Genomic DNA, 21,536 nt, shown 5'->3' with positions numbered 1-21,536 from the left:
TCTGTGCAAATTATAGGCCACCTACTTCAACAACAAAGACCTTGTCAGATCATATTAATTTTGGGTTTCATCTCAGGAAAGTACTGTACAGGAAATTGAAAAAGGAGCGCTGCATCTGTTTTAAAACATAATGTAGATAATTACACTATTATGACTTTGGATAATCCTTTGTCAATAAATCAGGTAATGGAATAAAGAGTGGACAAAAAGTGGAATCGATACTCAAGCAAATAGAGCCTCTGAATGAGTCTTTTGAACTGTTAAAACAATGGACACTGAGATTTTGAGCTTTCCAAACAAGCAGCTCTTGATTCTTAACCAGGAAAAAAAATTTTTTTGTTGGTTTGTTTTTTTAAAATAATTTTTCTTAAACCAGATTTTATTTTCCCATTTAAAAAACTGTATATTTTTCTGTTGTAAAACATCTGTTCATTACAATTTACAGTATACAGGGGCCTCTGGTGGTGAGGAAGCAGCGACACTACACAATTTTACAGTGCACACATTACAGTCCTTTTTTTTGATTGTTGGTGATTGTTGTTTTTTGTTCATTTATTTATGAACATATATATAATATACTTATAACATATATATACACGTGTATAAATATGATTTTAAAAGATATTCTTTTTATATTATCTAATTTAATTAAAACAACAACAAAAGAATATCAGACCATAGTCTAATAGTTTCATTTATTGTGACATAACCTATAATACCTGACAACATTTTATCATATTTTACAGTTGAACTTGACAGCTTGTCCCTGACCTTGGACAAAAGAAGGAAAAGTCTGACAAATTCATTGTGGTCAGATGAGGACCATGGGATACAGTGGAAAGCTCCAGGACATGCACCAAAAGCATGGACCAAAAGCCCCCCACCCCCACCCCTTCTCTCTCTCTCAGCCTGGGGCTGCCTGTACTTGTGTCCAACTTGTGACAAAGGATTTGGCGCCAACCAGTGGACATGATGTGAAATTGCTGCTTCTGTTGGCTTGTCGACGATGGTCCAGCTAGTGTGCAGGTAAGTACAGGTTTAAATCAATCTATCAATCAATCAATCAGTCAATTCTTCTCTATCTAAGACAAACCAGTAAAATCAACTATACTGTGGTATAATACTGGAAAGTATGGTATTATTGGGAAGTCAGTTGCAGTTGTGTGAGCGATAAAATATTTATTATTTAATAATTTGTTGGTTTGTCGGTTGGTCCATCACTTTGGCCTGGACTGAGATATCTCAAAAACAACAGGATGGATTGCTGTGACATTTTGTACAGACATCCCTGCAGTACTGATTTTGTCTAGCATCAGCAGCAGGTCAAACTTTTCACTTTTCCCATAACATATCTCAACATCTACAAGCTGGATTGGCACGTTTATTTGTACAAACATTCGTGGTTCCCAGAGGATGCATCTTAAAGACTTTGGTTGTCCCCGACATTTTCCTCTAGCACCATGATGAGGTGAACATTTGTGGTTTTGAGAGGAATTTCTCAAGCATTTGCAGGATCTGGTGCAGGCAATGCCAGGCTAATGCCTCAACCTAATTAGCGTTCAGCGCTAATTAACATGCTAACATGCTCAACTACGCATGTTAGCATGCTAACACGCTCAACTACGACTGTGAACATGGTAAACACTGTACCTGCTAAACATTAGCAAGTTAACATTGTCATTGTGAGGATGTTAGCATGCACTGAGTCGACAGCACCGCTGTAAACTGGGCGTGGTTGTACACTCAGGCTTGTTAATTGACTTCTAGGTTAAATGACCATAAATACTAATAAATACTAATAAATACTAATAATTAACCATTCCCTTTCACCTGACATCGCCCTGATAACAGGCTCCTATGTCTAGACGCCTTCAACTGCAGTTGCAGTTCATAAACCTGGGCTGAAACTCAACTACTTAGTTCCACACTTAGTACAATCACTTTCAGGTATTAACGTGTTACAGACCAACACAATATTTTTTCAGGACAATTCTTACATTAATCCCAAAATGACTTAAATGCTTGCAGGCTAAACTGTTTGTAAAGAGCTTTTCCTCATTAGCAGGATTGATCTGTGTAGAATGTAAGCTATGTGGACTTGAGTATGCTAAAAATGTTGCAGCTCAGACTGGGAACTTTCCAAGGTGGACATTGCAGAGCAGCAACGACCGACTTCACTGCTGCCTGTGGCATTTGTCTGCTTGTTTGCTGCATGTCATTAGCTCTTAAACTTGGCTTTGGCAGATGCAGCACGCCACGCATGGAGATTTGTGGGAAATTCAGCAGGCAGTACCCAACCCTCACCCCCACCCCCCTTCTAGTCTTTAGGAAGCTTCTTTAGTACTCTAAACATGTAGTCTGGAGCTTGTAGGAGACACAGCTGTTGTCTCATTTGTGATGTCTGGATTTATATAGCGCCTTATTTAGATGTGAATGGGGCCCCATTAGTGTGGGAGTTATTCAAAAAGCTTTTTTTTCCCTGATCGATTCTTCTTTTCTTCCATCATCTTGTTTAGTTGGGACACAAGGGCATAACATAAAAGAGATCTGAAAGCACTCACACAGAAAACACACACCACAATTAAATATCTACAAATATTATTATCAAAATCACTGAGAGAACAATACCTTTTTTCTATCTCTTTAGAATATGAAACTAAAAACTTTCAGTTACAGCAAATTATCAGCACAAATATAGATTAAAAACACCAGTACCTATCAAGTCAATATGCCTTATATACCTACAAGCCCACAGACTTTCTTTCTATAGGAAAGACAGAAAGAATAAGTAAATAATAAACATGTAAACAAAACAAAAAATCAAATAAATAAGAATCAGATACAGATTTTATAAAATTATTATATAGCCAATCCAGCACTTAAACATAAAAAAGAAAACAAGTATAGTAATAGTAATAGTATAGATTTTCTGTATAATGATACATACACATAAAAAAATATATATTATTATAGTATAGTGCCAATTGAGCTACAGTGCTAATTTACTTTGAAACTGACAGTGTATGTGTATGTGAGGGGAGGGTGACAGGATTTAACTAGCATGCTTTGAGCAGAGGATAAGTGAGGAGGGGAAAGAGCAAGTGCTTCAAAGAGGGAGAGAGGGAGTGAGAGAGCATATGTGCAGGAGGGTGGGAGGGTTGGAGAGAGAGAGAGGGAGAGAGAGAGAGGTTCGACAAGCGGGTGGGTGCTGTGAAATCTGTTAACAGGGGAGCTCTGTGCATTTGTTAGACGTCTTGGCTGCTTGCCCAACTTGGTTCATTGTAATCGAGGCATGATCGTCGACTCCAGGCAGCCCTCTCTGCCGCCTCGGCTGCGTTGCGCCTGGACCCAGCCCAGCTCTCACCGCTGACATGGAAAGACCCGTGAGTGCCTTCTCTCTCCTTCCCCTTCTCTCTTATCATCCCACTCTCCCCTGCTCGCTCTCTCTCTCTCTTCGTCTCTGGTATTAGGTTCCCCCTCTTCCTCCTCTGCTCTGTCGCAGATTTAGCTGTGGCTACATGCTGCGTTTCAGTTGTGTCTCTGGCTCTTTCTCTCCCCCTGTTGTAGCTCCTGTAGGTGGCAGGAATGCTGGGTAGGGAGAAAGCCTTGGCTGCTTTCTCTCTGCAGGGCCCCCTCCTCCCCCTTTTGCCTGCCTGTCCGGGCATGGGTGCCGTCCACTGGCAGACCCACAACGTCTCTGTGTATTTTGTGATTGTGTGTGTATGTGTGTACGTTAGCCTTGCTGCTGCACAATCACAGAACTGGCCGGCTGAACCCAGAGAGGTACCGTCCCCACACAGAGTCTCCCCTTTTTGGTTTGTGGAGGCCAGCGTTCCCTTCAGTCTCCGCCATTGGCCTTGCTGAGATTCAGAGTCGGCAGCGTCTCTCTCCCTTGCGCCTATTCTTGGTGGTATGTCCTCATGGTCTGTTGTGTTTGGATACCCTGACAACTAGAAGCTGTGAGGTAACCACTTTCCAGCCTGTGAGTGAGTCCCAACTTTTTCTCATGCTCTCTGTGTCTTTGCAGGTTTGAAACAGGTTCAAGACACATCTGGATTCAGGATGTGTTGTCTTTGTTGTGTTACTAAAAGTCTGTATTGACAACTTAGAGCAAAAAGGTTGATGTCTCTGATAGTAAGATTTGGGTGCAATGGTTGAACGCAACATCTCAGTGGCAGCCGTTCTTTGCAGGCGTACCAGCGGCGGCAGTGGAAAAAGCACGAAAGAATTTCTTGCAGCCCCAATGTGATGGTCTTTGTGCGCTCGCTAGCCGTGAGTCATCATTCTGAGCTAGTAATATCACATAGAAGCAGCCTCGATTCTCTTGTCGTCACTGGGGCAACAGTGGAGGATGACTGACTCACTTTGGCACAGCCACTTCCTGTCTCCGTCAAGAAGGTCTGACCCCTCCGAATAATTTATACAGAGTGTGGAGAATGCGATACTACAAAATGAATTGTGTTGTTTCACCGTTTCGACAAGCACCAGTGGCAACTTTTCTATTTGACGGCGTTGTTGTCACTTCTCTCGGGCTGTGAATAACAACAGATAATGTCAGCACTGATTCAAAGTGGGAAACGCTCGTTTTAGCTGATTGAATCGAGAGCTTCTTTTTTGAAAACAATTGCCGTTCATTGAGTATCATCTGAGCACTATTGTTTGTGTGCTGAATTAAATCCTTTTGAAGATTGGAACAGAAAAATAGTGTTGGCTTGCGATACGTAGACATCGGAGGGATGAATCAACTGCAAACTCATGACTCTGATCTTAGTCTTTTCAAAGTTTTGGCACACAGTTGTATATCACATCACCTTCTGTCACAAATGTCAGAAAATTATTACTGTTAAAACTTACATTTTGGTGTAAGAGCAGACTATATACATACGAAACATCTAGTTTTTGTAGACTGTTATGTGCTGGACAGTTTCTGCTGCCTACCACAAGCCCACAGACATGTGACTGATAACAGTCCACTTATCTAATTATCGGCAAGAAAGTGAATAAGTGCTTTTCCCAAGTTGTCAAAGTGTTCCTTTAAAACTGGACATGGATTTATTGCAGCTCGTTCTCTGACACTCCATGCACCTGACGTGAACTTCCAGTGACCATGTGCTCTGAAGAAGGTGGCGTACTTACGCTGCAGAGAGGAGTTTCTCACTCACCAGTCACCTGACTCATACGCCCTTTAGTTTGCTCTGCAGCCAGTTAAAGGAACCACACTTTCACCAGTCGCACACACTTTCACCTCAGGAAAGACAACACAGACCAGACAGAACATTAAGTTACTGCAGGCCAAAGGAAATGAGATCTCTGTGTTGGTTGGCTGCTGTTTCCGTAATATCATTATGATTCAGTCTTGTTACATTTGTTCGTTTTTGAGTGTTCCTCAGCTCAGCAGCAACTCTTGAGCATGTTTGCAGCTGGTTTTGCCGAGATTTTCAACATGGGGCCCCTTGTCGTGTGAGGAGGCATGCCCTGCTGACCGCATCAGGATGTTTAGGATGCTCCGCATATGCATTCTGCTTGTGTAACTGAGCTCCGTAATGAATGCTCCATCTGTGGCGGGTGTGAGGGCATGTTAGTGTTGTGTGTTATCACAGCACATGCAGCGGTGTGGACACAAGACATTTTCACATGTCTTAGTTTCTGCTCTGTTTATAAGTGGACTGTATTAAAGGTTTTGAATTGTTTTTAACACTTGTTTCATAGAGACCTTCTATTCTATTCTATAGCCAGTTTAAACTCAGAATACATCCAGACTGTATAAGCCTGAGTACTGAACCTCAGTACTTTGTACAGTCTAAAATGTGTCCATAGCAACGAGTATGCAAATCTTTTCAGTAAAGAAAAGCTGGCATAAAATATCTGGTTGGGTTTGTAATATTTTTAATCATTCTCTGGTTCAATAATCCAATAAATAATTTTACCAGTTGTAGACTGTTTTATTTAGGCAAAGTTCTTCCAGAGCTATTTGTGTTTAGTCACCATTCATCATCTGGGAACTTTGTTAGCTGCAGAAAGGTATTCAAAAAAGTACTTTGCTAGTGGAACTCACAAAACACACTAGCAATGAAAAATGGCATAGGATTACCAGAATGTGTGCTGAAACAGCAAAACAGTTTGCGCTCAGTAGACCTAATTTTGAAATGAGAGAGTTTTTTTATTGTGTGAATGATCTGATGTGTCTCTTCCCCAGACCCCCAGTGACATGATGCCCAAGAGGGATCATGAGAGGGACTTGGAGCTGGACAAGAAGATCGAGGCTCTCCGCAGAAAGAATGAAGCACTCATGAAGAGGTACAAGGTGAGGACAAGTGCTCACAGGCAGACAAGTAATAGTGTGATTTTTAGAATCGGTGTCCAGAGTAGAAATGCAAGCCAGGAGCATACTTCTTTTCTGTGAGGTCTTGGTGCTCTTACAGGCTTCCTGATTCATTGGTTGTTTTCACTGAGTTGCATTTAGGAGGTGGAGGAGGACAAGAAAAGGGCAGAGGAGGAAGGAATGGCACTGCAGAGCCGCAAGGGCAAAGCTGATGATCTTACCATCACGATCAGCAAGTCCACCAGTGTGAGTGTCTGCAATATGAGGTGACAGATATGAAAGTTGTTACCACAAATGCTGCATAGACTGTATGGTAAATAGACGACACAAGGCTGCAGACTATATAAATATTTTATCACATGTTCCCCTCTTTGGTTTGAAGCAGGATAGTCGTGTGGTGGTGACGAAGCCATTCAGCGGTGGTTCACCAGCTGGGAAAGGACAGCAGGAGGCTGGGCCTGACAAGGGGGGAGAGGGCCCTTCGCAGGGCACTGGTCGAGGCCACAGGAAGCAGTTAATGGTCACCATGGCAGGCAAAAAGGTAAATTCACTCTACTGCCAATTTCCGCTTCCAGTGACAAGAAAAAATAGACGAGAACCCAAAACCCCTGTAGTTTTATTGACATTAGTGAAAGATTAACACAAAAGCAAATGCTCATTCAGATCAATAAGTACAGCTTGCTGAAAGCAATGTGATATGCAGTTAGCCTGCACGCTCTTGAAAAACAAGTATGATAACTTGCACAGAAAACAGAAGCACTTAACTGTGATGTATATGCGGCATAGATTTTGTTCAGTGAGCTGATGTTTCTGCAACAGTGTGCTTTCTTAAGAACCAGAGGCTTTCAAGGTTTTGGTAGGTCAAAGAAAATATTAATAAAATAAAATATTATGATCATATTAAATTATGAACTATTAACAACATACTTTGATGTCACTATGAGAACATTTAACCTGAGCCAGAGCTTTTACCTGTTGACAATGTATTGCAGCTTAAATAAGATAAGATTAATATTAGTATTATGATAATAATATCCATATTAAGAAAACTACACCGAGCTAAAAACAGAAATTAGTGAACTAACATGCTCACAGTGTCAGTGCTAACATCCAGCTGTGTAACAGGTGTAAGGTTTCCCATGCTCCCCCCAAGGGTCAGCTGAGGGTATCTGGTCATAAACCAAAGTATATGAAAAATTCCAATTTTAAAATATTAGCCTGTTGGCTCTACAGGAAAAGTCAGGGGTCACCAAGGTCATTTGGACACATACTCTGGGCAGATTACAGGAAAACACATGCAATATTTGTTGAGTATTTCATTCTTGGGGGACTGAAGTATGGTGGAACAAGCACCAGACTGACATAGCCATCAAAAGAGACACAATGCTAGCATGGCTTAAAATGTGCAGATGGTGGTGGTACAATATGTAATCTTGCTCAGTCGGAAAAATTCTGGATAAGAGCTTCCCTTTGTGCTACAGCTATCAAACTCCTCTGTTCATGAACAGTCTGTATAGAGACCAGCAGGTGGCAGGGCTAAATGTTTTGATTTGTGCACATGAATTACTGTTAGACTTGTATTTGTATCCTCAAAATAATCATTCTTGTGCAGAATTCAGACGCGGTAAGCACTGGTACTTTTGTATTACAATGCACCTGGCTACAGTTATGACACTCTAATATGAGTAACCGTCTCTCCAGGGTAAGAGGGTGGTGAGTGAGAGGCCAGAGAAGAGGCCGAGCCCTGCGGACGCCAAGAGCCCTACAGATGACGGACAGGCGAGGCGCGTGGAGTCGGCTGGGAGGGGGAAGCAGCCACTTCATACAACCAAGAGAAACACAGCAGCACAGGTTTGAATCAGACACACTGAACACTCCAGAGATCATACGCTCCCGCTTTAAAACCTGGCATGCACGCTTCAGTCCGCTTCCACTCTCACATCCCCCCTTTGTTTGTTCTCTCGGGCTGCACCAACGTGTTTTACATAGATGTCAGACATGTTGGCTCCCCACACCCCTCCAGTGATGGAGCACAATGGTTTGTGGACAAGGGGTGGGCTGGGGCTGTGACTGACTGGTGTGGGATTAGTGAAAGGGGGGCTGCTAACAGAGATGTTGGCTAAGTAGATGCTCTTTAAAAACCAATACCTAGTACACATCAAGACTGTTCACAAAAGCCTGGATGACTGTTTTGACTTTTGTAGTATAATCCCACTCAGGTTTGATGTTTATTTATCATCTTTTCTCTCTCTGAGGAGCTTTTGTTGTATTTTTAGCAAATGAAAAATCACTCAGCCTGTGTGTGTAGATGCCGTTGGGTGTGTGGAACATGCTGTAAAGTTCACAGAGTCCCTCTAGTACCATAAAGATAGATAGATGCTGCAACAGCTCAACAAAAGGTCTTGTTGTCAGGAATATAAGGAGACAGAAAATATCATTTTTAATATCAATAGCTTTGCTATATACTGTATGCTTGAGATTCCGTGTTTAATGCAGATAGGCAGAGACACATGTGCACATGCAGTACCCCCGGCTGGGCTGTGAAATGCCACACTGTCACTGACCTTAGGCCCCCCCTGGGTATGCAGAAAATCAGGAACAACTGCTCTGCCTCAGTCTGAAGCCTCACACACACACACACACACACACACACACACACACACACACACACACACACACACACACACACACACACACACACACACACACACACACACACACACACACACACAAACTCACACTCACACTCACACTCACAGACACATACTAGCTGCACAATCAATAAGCTGATGCACAGCACAGACAGCTGATCCTCACCACACTAAACAAAGACACAGTCCAGCCACAGGAGACAGAAGAGCCTCTTTCTAAATGTGTATATACACATCTGCGTCTGGCCGGCTGATACACCGAGTGCTGCTCACTGGCCCGTCGGAGCTAATGTGCACTAAATCTATGGGCTGAACACGCTGTTCTCTTGCCTTTGCTGCTGGCCGGATTGGTCTGTCCCCCTCTTATTTATCATGTGGACTGAATCAGCACTTGAACAGTAGCCAGCGCTCCAGTGCACCAGTCATCTGTGAATCCCAGAGACCTGGTTTCCACGTGGTCGCTGTTTACATAACCGGTATCATTTAACATGGTTTATAAGCGCAGCGGGAAGAATGCTGCTGAAGGGTGATATGGGAGGAGAAAATGTGCTGCATCTATCTGGTGTTAGAAAAATATTTGCATGGAAAAGATCCATGATGAGCTGCACATTGCTCTGGCTGTGCCCTGCCTCTGAAATATTTTTGCCATGACAGTGTGTGAGTGTGCATCAGACACCCTGGAAATAAATAACGACTCGGTGGGAGAGGGGTGTGGTTATTTGGCAGTGTCCCAGACAGATTGTGATGCCTGGAAGCACCTCGTGACTGGACGTGAGTTCACACTTAGAGAGAGAGACAAGAGAAAGGAAATTGAGAGAGTGAGGGGAAAATAAAGAGAGGAAAAAGGGGGAGAGACTCCTGGCAGCCCACTGTCTGTTTCCAGCCTCCGTTTCTCCCCTCTGGATCCTTTAGTGATTTACCCTCCTCTGGAACGATTGTTTCCCCATTCCCACCATCCTGAAAGGGCCGATTTGATCTAATTAACATTCGTCTGCTTTCTCACTCTGAAAAGGCTCATTATGCTGCCAAAGAGACGGGCCTGGAAAGGTGCCAGGAAAGGGTCAGAGAGGGAGAGGAAGAAAGTGTGAGGAGAGAGAAGAAAAGAAGCAAGGTAGCCAGGGGTCTTTTGTGTTTGTGTATGTGTGAGACTGCATTCGGGTGTGGGTAGGAGAGTGAGTGCGTGCGTGCGTGTGTGTGTGTGTGTGAGTGAGTGTGAGTGTGTATGTGGGCGTCATTGTAGGTGTACTAGACCTTTCTGTCCAACGCTTACTGTCTTTTCTCCCGTGGCTGTACATGCAAGCGTTGCCGTTAATGGCAACATGACTCATCCGCTGTTTTCACCAGAGCACGGCTTGTAGTCAGAAATATAGCACAACCAAAATTCACACCTGTAATAAGGTGAGTTCCAATTTTGAAGTTCAGCCACCTGCGAATTACACTCTGCTCAGATGACCCCGTTGCAGAGTGGACTTTTAAAACCGAATAAGTGCCAAGTCACGCTGTAACACCATTAGTCCACTTGGGGGCAGCGTAAGCCTCTTAATCTATCCCAGTAGTTGAGTCTTGTGCCCTCGCTTGATTTGCTTTTACTGTTTATTGCAGCAGTAATGTGGCTCTTTACAACCTTATTTAATTGATTGGCAGCAAGCTGCTGTGTCACCCTTATTGTTGTTATGATAATCTTTTTTTTCTCTTCTCTGACAGGATGAGGCTAAACAGGGGCAGAAGCACACCGAGGAGCATCACAGGCTTTCAGACCAATGCCAGGTAGCACAATGCCTTGGTTGTCAAGACAGACACGCAAATACACACAGACATCAACATTTGAATATGGATGTCGTTGCTCTATCTGTAAACATCGCTTTCTCAGATTTGAGAAAAGCCCATTAGGGTTTGGCTAATAAGGTTGTAGTTCCAGCTCACAGTGAGCATGTGGTTCACAGAAACGAAAACAAAAAGGCTTCCATGTGACTGTGCCACTATACGAACACATAAAAAACCCCACAGAAATGCAAATATGTGCTCTACCCTCATCACAAACATTCACACGCAGATAAGCACAACACGTTATCATGCACGCCCCCCTTTTCTAGTGCTTGTCCCCATCTGCCTCCCTCTGGCTCGCGTGGTAACGTTGCTGGAGTAGCTCAGAGCTGTCTCACAGATCAGGCATGTGATAAATAGGCTGACTGGGGAGGCAGGGAGGATGAGCTTCAAAGGCCCGCCGAATATGCCACATGACAAGTGATGCCGTTCATGCCTCTCTGGCTCCTCTGTGGAAAGGAAATAAGATGCAGAGTTAGTTTTTTTTTTCAGGTGTTGAGTAAGCAACTGTTTTGGTTAACAAATAAATTGTAAACCTCTGCAGGCATTTTCAGTCTTAAATGAGTGCAGCTTTTGGAGGCTCAGCAGTCCAGTACAGGAGCTGAATCATTATTTTTTCTCTATTTGCCAATCTTTAATCTGTGTAAATTTGACAGTTTGAGACCAAGTCCTGCTCTCTCTCTCTCAGCATTGACCACACTCTCTGTGTAAAGTCCACACTGTCTTGTCTTGGCCCCTGACAACCTCTCTGCGAAGCCCCATGGAGGCAAGAAATTGAAAAGTGCTAATTAGTAGGGCGGCTGGGGTGGCAGCAGGAGACGACCTGTTGGAACATGCGAGAAGTGCCTTCCCTTGTGGTCCCTGATGTCCTCCAGGGGCCAAAGGAGAGGGAGGGTAGAGGAGATGGAAAACACAGGGATGAGCACAGATGCTATGTTCACCAATAACTGCACACAGAGAGGCAACATGTTTACTTGATTCTGATTGGTCCACACCTGAGGGGAAAACATCAACCATCGTTGTTTCTTGCTGGGACTGTTGTGTCTCTTTCTCTGACTGTTTTTACTGTTGCTGTTGGACAAAACATGCAGAGTGTTATCACACTGTAATTTTTTCTCCAGAAACCAACATCTTCTCCCTCCTGCCGTGTAAAAAAAAAAGCCCCCAAAACAAACACTGACAGTCACATTTGCTCAGAGATTTCTGGTGTTTTATGTGATTTCCCTCAGAGCACAGTGCAGTTTGTAGACCTGGTTTGCTCCAGGCCTTTGTAACAAGAACACACGCTGTCTGTCCCCCCTTTGATGTGTTAAAGAGCCTGCAACAGATCTCCCCCTCTCCCTTTAGTATTAGCAAGCAATCCTTTCTGCTTTCATCATAGTAATCAATAAACCGGTTAAGATGGGAAAGGAGGAAGGGGACGTAATTGCATTTACAGTACACTGCATTTTGCCTGGAATATCGTCTTGAAGAATTGGATCGTGCTGCCTGGCAGGCATCATGGTAGACAAAGAAGAAGCTTTTCGTAATCAAGTGGGAGCTGACTGGACCCAGAGGCAACCATTAGTATTTACAGTGAGGCAGTGATTGGCATTTACAGTAACTCAGAATGCATGAAAATACCAGAAAGATCCTTGTTTGTTTCCTTTCTTTTGATCCCTACTGATCTGTATATTTCTCTGCTGCTGTTTAATTATTTGTTTGGAGATGAAAAACCGTTCTTGTTTATTCTTGTTTATGACCACCCATGCCTAATGTGCCTAATGTGAAGCTGTTGCTGAGCTGGTTCCCTCCACTGCTCTGAATTTTGTGCAGAGTGAGGCTTTGAATGTATTTTAATGGGACTCACTGAGTGGTACAGGTGTTTTAATTTAGTTATGTTTTAATGCCAGCACTTCATTACCAGCAAGTGGCCAGTAACCTGGATATACTTATGCATTAACAATGCTACTTGTTATTATGCATTAAAGTACACTGAAATGTTTTGTGTCCACTTAGGAGCCTGAGAGCCCACACGCCAGCACAGACCTCAACATCCCCACATTGAAAGAAGAGCAGGAGGAGTATCTGCGGTGGAAGAAAGAGCGCGAGCAGATTGACAGGGAGAGAGTGGCACGCCATAAAAACGCAAAGGGCCAGTGGAGAAGGGCGTGGGACATGGACAAAACCGAGAACATGTAAGATATCTTAGCACTCAGTTTTTCCCAAGGCACTTTGTCTGCTCATGTCTTAGATTTCTCACAGCTACTCCTCTGGGTGATATTTCACTGGCTCCTTCTATTTTTGAGTTGGAAAAATCTTCCTTTTTAATCTTTGCCCATGAAATGATCACTGAGCAGGTTTATTCTTCTCAAGTATTGACTTATAATGGGAACCTTGGTTGTGGTTGCTCAAGGACAGTGGAGCGTTACTAGTCCAGTTATAAGTTGGAAGTGGTGACCTCCTGACCTCAAATCAACCTCTTTAACTATCCTTTTATCCCTTTAGTTTTACATTTTCTTCTAAAATAAGATGCTTCTTAGTTCATTTATGGGGAGTAAAACTAAAGCTAAATTTACTTCTTGGCTAAAAATTGACATTTTTAAACAGAGGGTTTTTTTTAAGGATTTAGACATGCTGGTAGGGGCATTTTTTAACCCTTGGGCGAAGCTAAGCTCGCTAATTCCCCCCTGTTTCCAGTTGTTATGCGAAGCTAACTATCTCTAGCTTCATATGTGACATTAGACATGAGAGTGGTGTCGGTCTTCTTATTTAATGCTCGAGAAAGCCAAAATGTAGAACTATGACTTTAGTGCCTTTTTCTTAAGAGGATGTTGTGATTATATTATGCATAAGGTGTGTCATCTTAACTTTATTTTAATGTGGTCTGCGAATTTTGTCATTCACTAACTAATCACCTGCTTAGCTAGCAGTTATGTTAATAATCCAAATTTTTCATTTCTCCTTTTCTTTTACTTCTCAAGTCAGTGAAAAACTTAATTGACTTTTAGTATATACGTAAATAACAAACAAACTAACCTTGAAGAAGACCCTGGTTCTTTCTGGTGATATTATTCAATGGAAGAAGCTATTAGATGAGCTTGATGTGGATTACGTGTCGTACCACATGATCACCCTAAACCGCCTGGAGGAAAAATACAACCCATTAATTCTAAGTGTTTGCTAGATTTCAAACAAACCGGGTCATAGGGAAAAGGGTGACCATGTTGCAGAGTAAATTAATGTGCTGTTCAAGGAAGCATCACAATGTAAAGAGACGAGGAAGGAGCGGCTATTTTTAGCTAGGGAAAAGGGATGGAATGCCTTGCCTTATTTGGCGAGGCTTAAACAAGGCCCTCGAGTAAGAATAGGAGAGGAAATGTGTTTTTGATTCAACAATTCGGATGGTGTCAGTGGATGTAAAATGCAAGGGTGTGACTCGTGTAGCAAAAACCTCTCACTGGTTTGCAGAAGGCTCATAATAAATGTATGATGATGATACTCGAATGTCAGAAGAGGCTGCTGATGGGACGTAGATGAGGTACTATGTCACCTGGACAGAAATTGAGGAATTATTTTGAAACATGACCAAGACGCTGCCTTGATTGGTTTGTGTTTCTGTCTAAACCAAACCTCTGTGCTTCTAGGTTTTCAGACAAATCCCTGCCTGACAGAGACTGGGGGCCTTCTAACAGAGGTGAGACATAGTCCAGACATACTCCAAACTCAGACCATGAGAATAAGACCATTCACAGTGATGAAAGAATGGGTTTTGTAGTTATCATGGTCTTTTTATATTATGTTTTTTTTTTTTTTTTTCAATTTCAGGAGGGCGAAATGCTAGAAGAGGACAACCCAGGGTAAATATGGACTCAAGAGGTATTCCACACTTAAATACTATTTATTTATTAATTCAGTACTTTAAGATAAACACATAGTGTGCATAAAAGCTAAGGAAAGGATAATAACTATTTATATAAAATATCATTTCATACTTGTGACTTGAACTTTCTGTATTCTCCTGTCCTAGGTCATGAGAAGCGAGGAAAAGACAAGGGAGCTAAAAATGTGCTAGTGATGAGCAGTAAAGCAAAAGGCAAAGATCGTCTGACTGGGAGGGCCAGGAGGTCAGTAGCTGCTAAACATTATTTAGTTTAGAGCTGATTCAACCATTGGGATGTCTCTCACCACAGTTTCAATTAACCATCATGGAGAAAAATCACTATGACTACTGAAATATGTAAAGCGGTTGAGAGGGCACTTTGTTTTCCCGCACTGTGCCCTAATGTACAAATTCCCCTGGATGTCATGGGACTTGATTTAGAACTTATGGCAGCTGACTAAATAACCCAGAAGGCCTCATTCACATCTCACAGCATTTATTTTTTTCTCCTCCGGCTTTTCCCCTGTTGTGAAACAACCCACTGTGCTGGGTGATGAGGGGGCTTTCAGGGTGTGCTGCAACACAAGCATTGCTCATAATCTGAAAAAGTCTCGAGACCACAGACCTGGGAAAAGGGATGTTATAGCTTCTCAGTGTGAAAATGTAATGTGCCACATGATTTTCTGTCTCTGTGTCTCAGTGATAGCAGTAGGTAGGGGTTAGGGGACAGCGTAATACAGCGCTCTGGTGTACCCTGACAAATTCCTATTATCAGGCTGTGCTTTTGTCACAGCTGGCAATAAATCCTAGTGTAGGGAGAGGCAGCCCACAAGCCACCGATACTACAACAGCTAAGACCTAAGACTACTACAGCACATATAGCTTTATCCACCTTTCTCATCCTTACTTTCTTTCTCTTGCCTGGCTATGTGATGTAAAAGGAATACTTTGCTGTTTTAAGAAATAAGCTTATTTACTTTCTTGTCGAGCTTTAGATGAAAAGACACCACTCTCATATCTGTGGAATAAACATGAAGCTACCACCAGGAGACAGTTCGCTTGACAACATTGCATGAGGCTATGTGCATGACTATATTTTTGGCCAGTTACAGTGACTTCCTCACTTGATTTGTGTATGGATTAAGTAAACAGTATTGCTTCTTAACTTAGAGGTGTTGGCAGGCAGATTTTACCTTTGGACAGAGCCAGGCTAACTGGAGCTTTAGCTTAAGCTAGCCATTTAGCTTAAATGGCAGCTGACTGTAGTATTTAGCATACAAACATGAGAATGGAACTAGTCTTCTCATTTAATTCTCAGCAGAGAACAAAGGTTGCATTATTCCAGAAGTTTCACACTGTAATGGGCAAAAGAATAACTCCACTATTCCCACAGTTACTCAACAGTTATTGATAAAAGTCCCTTCATTTTTCAGATGGCAGGCAAATGAAGAAGGAGACAACCTACAGGTGAGAAGTCAAACCTGTGTTGGTGCACTGAAAAAAATGTTTTGTTGAATTGTGCACTGTAGTAAGGCACATGCGCTACACACTCTTTCTCAGGTAGATTTTATCAGAATGTTGATCCTGGTGTGAAGTGCTGGTGGTGATGTGTGTGGTATGAACATTTGGAGGAGGGGGTGAAGGAGAGAAGACACATTGTGATTGTGTATTTGATTTATTGAATTTAAATTGTGTTGACCTGTCTCCTTTGTTGCACTTCTTCCTCTGTCAGACCAGGAACAGCCAAACCTGGGCTGGAGCGGTCCATTTGGTTAAATAGGGGAGTTCACAGGGGAAGAAACCAAGTGTGGTAGAGTGGGAGGGGTGTTTTGTCTTTTGTGGTGAAATGACCTTTATAAGTATCTTATTTAAAAAGAAATATGTGTTTTTAAAGTAAGTTTAACTGAACTTCTATTTGATAATATGTTATCTAATATTGGGATTATTGTAAGTGTGCTGGAAGAGATAATTGATATCGATTCCTTGAGAAGGTGCAGTCCACCAGTATAAAAGGGAGGAGGCTGTGGCGGCCGGAGGCTAGAGGAGAGAAGCAGAGCTCCTGAACACAGCTCCAGATTATAGCTCCTGCCATCGGCCCAAACTTTAAGGGCATAGCCAGAAAGGCAGTTTACAGCAAATTCTTTTGTTGTGTATATTTCTTCTTGAGAAACCCCCCCCCCCCTTTTTTGCTTACTTTTGTCTTTCTGGTTGGCCCAATGTCCATTTTTTACTGTGAAGTTTTTGAACAAGACACTAATTTTGTCAGATAAAATGGAATTGGGAATTGCTCCAGTCTGCCACAACTCATTGTTGTATACCGGGTTTCTCAGCCACCCCCACATCTTCATATGCATTTTGATTGTTTTAAATAAAATTGTGAATTGAATTAACATATTTTACATATGTAAAATAAAACAATTCAATTTAAATCACAATAACACATTTAACCACAATATATGATTTACATAATGAATTTAAGTAAATTAAACATGGGTTTAGTTAGAATTACTAACGAAATCAGAGTAACAGCTACTCAGAATTTTTGTGCTGAAACTGCTTACATAATTTATTTGAAATTACTCAAAAATATTAAGTACAGACAACTTAAAAAATATGTCTAGATTTAGATGAGTGTATTGCGTGCAACCACTTTCAATATTAAAATTGAGTAAATTCAACAAACATTTTTTTCAGTGTGTGAATATGAACTGTGCATTACTTAATAAATGTTACTAAAGAAGGAAAAACTACTGATTTGTTCTAATCTCATCTCTTAGACGTCTGATACAACATTGGAGGAATTCTTGGAGGAACTTGACGCCCTCACAGATGCTGAAGTAGAAGATCAGGACTCAAAAATGAAGCTGTCATGCAGCCCAGATTCGCTAAGTACGCCTGAGGAAGTGAGCGGATCCACAGCTCCAGTGTTAGAGGAGGACACCTCCACTCAGGGGCGGGCAGAGGCCTCGTCCCCTCGAAGTTTGGAGAAGAAAGTGCGCTTTTCAGAGGAACTCATCCTAGGAGCGCATACGAGGCAAATCACAGGCTCTCGGGACTCTGCCAGCTCAGAATCAAAAAGTCAGAGCTCCTTGAAAGCTTCCTCACCTAAAAAGAACCAACAGGAGGTGCAAGGGCCACAGCAGCCTCTTGAAAGCTCCAAGCAGGATGATGGTAGTCCTCAGGATCAGGGAGGTGGTCCGTGTGCTCCTCCTGTTGCCCAGCAGCAGGCTTCTGAAACTGAATGTACTAAAAACGACAGTAACCCCCCCACAGCTCCCAGCTCCCCCCCTGCTGAAAAAGCCTGTGCCTCTCTACAGGAGGGCTCTGTCCAGCCTGTAGAGCTCGCCAAGTGCAGCATCAGCAACACAAACACAGGTATGAAATCGCCTCAATGGCCCTGACTTTTCTGACACTACATCTGGATGATATATAACTAAGCTGATGTTGGTTTTCTCACATAGAGGAGCTAAGAGACTCCGGTCTGTCTGTCCTGAGCCTGGAGTCAGGAGAAACACACCCAACACACTCCACCAGCAGTGACAAGGTCAGTGTGGGAGACAGGAAAGAGGGATGGGAGAATCAATAGATGTGTAAATGGATTGATGGAGGGAAGTGCAAATGGGTGAGGAGGGAGAGAGAGAGAGAGAGAGAGAGAGATAGGCTGCAATATCCAATTTCAGTTTAAGTATATTCACCACCTCTGAGGCCTGTTTCGAGCGCAGGAGAAATTGCCTCAGGAGAGAATGCCTCTTCATCTCATCCAGCATTGAATCTGCCCATTAATATATGACCGCCTTTTTATATGTGAGTGATGGACCTGAGATAGATGAATAAACTTTGAATTATAGAAAAGAAATTCCAGCTTTAATGAATAATTTTTGTGTATGTTTCTTCTCTTATTTTGCAGGCAAGAGAGCATGGGAAGATTGTCTGACATTTTCGGGATGTAAATACTGAAACCAAAACGCAGCGACACAGAGCCTTGTATTTGGATGCATCATTTCACTTCAGGTAGCTCTTTTGAGATACCACGTTTATGGCTTACACACAAAAAAAAAAAAAATACCATGGCTTAATTTTGCTGTGGCGTGTCCCACCCCTCGAAGTTTTCAAATATCTCAGAATTTGGCATAGGAACAGTGAACCTTTTCCCTGCTCAAATATTTTTACATCCAAGCACTTTATGAGTATTGAAGTATGTGTACTGACACATTACGCAGTATGTTAGTATGCTGCTTGAGTGCAATATCACTGAATGTTTACATTTGTATGGAAATTTTCGAGGTACATATCAGGAGGCTAGCTAATCGGTTTAACTTAGGTAGCCCTTGACAATAAACTTCAGCCACAGTCATATTATCTAGTGCCTGATTCTGCCTTAGAGGTATTTTCAGTAATGGAATGAAGTCTGTATTATCTGATGATACAGTAATGGCAGACCCACAGTAGAGTAGAGTCTGTATTTCTACACTCAGATCTGTGTGAGTAGACATTATTTGTTAACTGCTTCCAGCATCAGTCAATGGCCTTTTGCGAATTAGAAATCAATATATTATTATTTAAAGGGCACATTTGAGATTTATTGTCTTATTGGCCACTGACTGTAACAATGTTAAGTTTCTGAAATATCTACTGACATAAATGTTTTTCTTATTAAGAAAATTTAAAGGGGCACTCCACTGATTTCACTCTTCAAGCTCAGATTTCTCCTCATGGCTAGTAGAAGTTGTATGATGTCTTCTGTGGCTCCAGAGGAGCTTCGTCCAGTCTGAGAAAATAACCCTGAAGATGTTTTAGTGCTATCACAGAGTTTATCTCAGTTTTAAAATCACAAATTTACACAGAAAGCCTGTGTTACAAACTGTGGGCGGTGTTTTGCAGGCAGAGATGATCTAACAAAGAAATGCTATCAAGTTGCATTATGGGAATCTTTGTATTCAATTTTTTTTTGGAGCTTGACTCATACAAGGGACTAAAAATCAGGATGTCTTGGCCTCTGCGGCACAGACACTTTTCTGTCCTCCTCCTAAGTCCTCCAAGTTAATGAAAGTGCATATCTAAGTCACTGGAGTGTCCTTTTTAATGTTAAGCTAAAGGTCAGCTAATAGCATAATCCATATTACAAGCCTAAGAACATTTGGCTGTTCTACAATTTATCATCCCAAGTGATCAATGACACTGTCAAACTAAAATCTCAAACTTGCCTTTAACTCATTGCTGTTGTATTCTCTGATATTGGCAAATTTTTACAGCTGAATCCCAATTCTCTGGTCTTCCTGTGACTCTTGTTTTATGTTTTAGGCACTTAATATTGAACTGTCATGTATGTCTAATTTTACAAGACACAAACTGTGGTCAGCAGAGACATGAAAGTCAAGGTTTTGAATCAAAGACTAATTTGGGACCTAAAATATGTTTTTCTTTTTTAATAGTTTGCTCAAGTTGTTTTTAAACAGCCAGTGTTAAGAGTGCAGAAGGGTGGAACAGTCTCCATCCTTTTTCTCTGCTGAGTTTTTTTTTTTTTTTTTCTTTTTTTTTACCCTGTGGGACAGGCAGATTTGAGCTGCTGAAAATACACCATCCAGGTCCACAAGGATCCAACCTTTAGTTCATAGTCAAAACAGTGGGATTCAGCTGTAACTCCCTTTTGGCATTGTTTTGTCAACTGCTCTCTTTTATAATCATGAAAGACAACTAATATTTTTTAAAAAGCTTCCTCACTAAGAATGTAGTCTGTTGTTGTGCCTTGCAAATTGGCTTCTTCAAATGCTGAAGGTGTACCTTTATTTCATGGTTTGTATCATAACTCACTGTAGTGTTAAATGTACTGTACTAACAGTGCAGCATCAGTATTGATTTTATTTATTTGCCTCTCCAATGGACAACAGAATGTTACCTAGAATGATTTTGCAAATCTAAAACTGTACAACAATGTTTATGTGCATTATAGTAGCTGGGGGTTTTTTTCCTCTGTGACATTTATGGATTTGTTTTTATTTATTGCCAGTCTGTTGTTGTATTTTTGGTATCAGTGACAACTATAATAAGAAGCCTTACAAGAACTCTGTCCTCAACGAAGTTTTTGGCTTTCGTCAATGCTACAGTATAGTAATCAGTTATGTAACCCTAAGCAGAGAACATAGTTGGACGTGCTCTGAGCTGCAGGGCCCTGTCAGCCTCAACGCTGGTTACATAAAATACAAATAATCAGGAATCTTGTAGAAGCACACTGGGAAAACAAAGAAACAAGTCAAAATGTTTAAGGCCAGTCCAGCATCAAGAAGAAAAATGAGCTGTTTTTGAGTCGGGGCCTTATTCTGTACTATATACTTAACTTGAATGAGTGTTAAAAGAAACTTGTTTAAAAAGCAGATCATACAGATTACCTCTGAAATATTTAAAATTCCCTGTGGGATTCTGTTTAGTGAGAGGAAACTTAGGACCTACAAACCATAGAGCAGTTTGTCCTTGTTTGTCACTTGTTCATTTAGTTTTCAGGCATCTGCATTTTCACCTCACTGAAGTGACAAATGTGAGATGTGGTTGTGATAGTTTCTCGCTCCACCTGGGTACCAACTGCTGTCCTCCGTGTTTTCACAAACACTCATAAGGAAGGAATAAATGTCTGTGTGCCTGTGTGTGAATGTGTGATCCCAGCTTTTTACTGTTCGGAGTGCTCATTTTAACTCTAAATCTGTGTGCAACATAGCTTCATTTACTGTAGAACAATTTGGAAGGAAGGAGGCATACAGGACATCAATAAAGTTTTTTTCTGTATTTCAAAGTCTCTAATCATGACTGGCATTATTTTGCTGCACTGTCAACCTCTCTTACCCTCTCCCTCATCACCTAGCCAACTGTAATAACACCACAGATG

The 21,536-nt window shown here is 41.8% G+C and overlaps 1 protein-coding gene across 3 annotated transcripts; it reads left to right on the top strand.

The window, feature by feature from the left end:
- Positions 1-3,147: 3,147 nt before the first annotated feature.
- Positions 3,148-21,536, top strand: LOC121197684 (coiled-coil domain-containing protein 9B). 3 transcript variants are annotated; one of them, XM_041061397.1, is made up of 15 exons: positions 3,148-3,383; positions 6,197-6,304; positions 6,464-6,568; positions 6,705-6,863; positions 8,024-8,173; positions 9,986-10,084; positions 10,678-10,740; positions 12,796-12,974; positions 14,424-14,473; positions 14,605-14,655; positions 14,807-14,903; positions 16,093-16,126; positions 17,437-18,034; positions 18,121-18,203; positions 18,567-21,536. In XM_041061397.1, the coding sequence occupies exons 1-15, from the start codon at positions 3,372-3,374 to the stop codon at positions 18,591-18,593; spliced, it is 1,815 nt and encodes a 604-aa protein (XP_040917331.1). In that variant the 5' UTR covers positions 3,148-3,371; the 3' UTR covers positions 18,594-21,536. The 3 variants fall into 3 exon arrangements, with proteins under 3 accessions (XP_040917331.1, XP_040917332.1, XP_040917333.1); XM_041061398.1 differs by having other exon boundaries at positions 6,708-6,863; positions 18,567-21,535; XM_041061399.1 differs by lacking the exon at positions 9,986-10,084 and having other exon boundaries at positions 18,567-21,534.

The sequence above is a fragment of the Toxotes jaculatrix genome, chromosome 17 (assembly GCF_017976425.1).
Source record: "Toxotes jaculatrix isolate fToxJac2 chromosome 17, fToxJac2.pri, whole genome shotgun sequence".
Lineage (NCBI taxonomy): Eukaryota > Metazoa > Chordata > Actinopteri > Toxotidae > Toxotes > Toxotes jaculatrix.
Note: the sequence above shows the minus strand (reverse complement) of the source record. Positions and strands in the feature narration are given on the sequence as shown.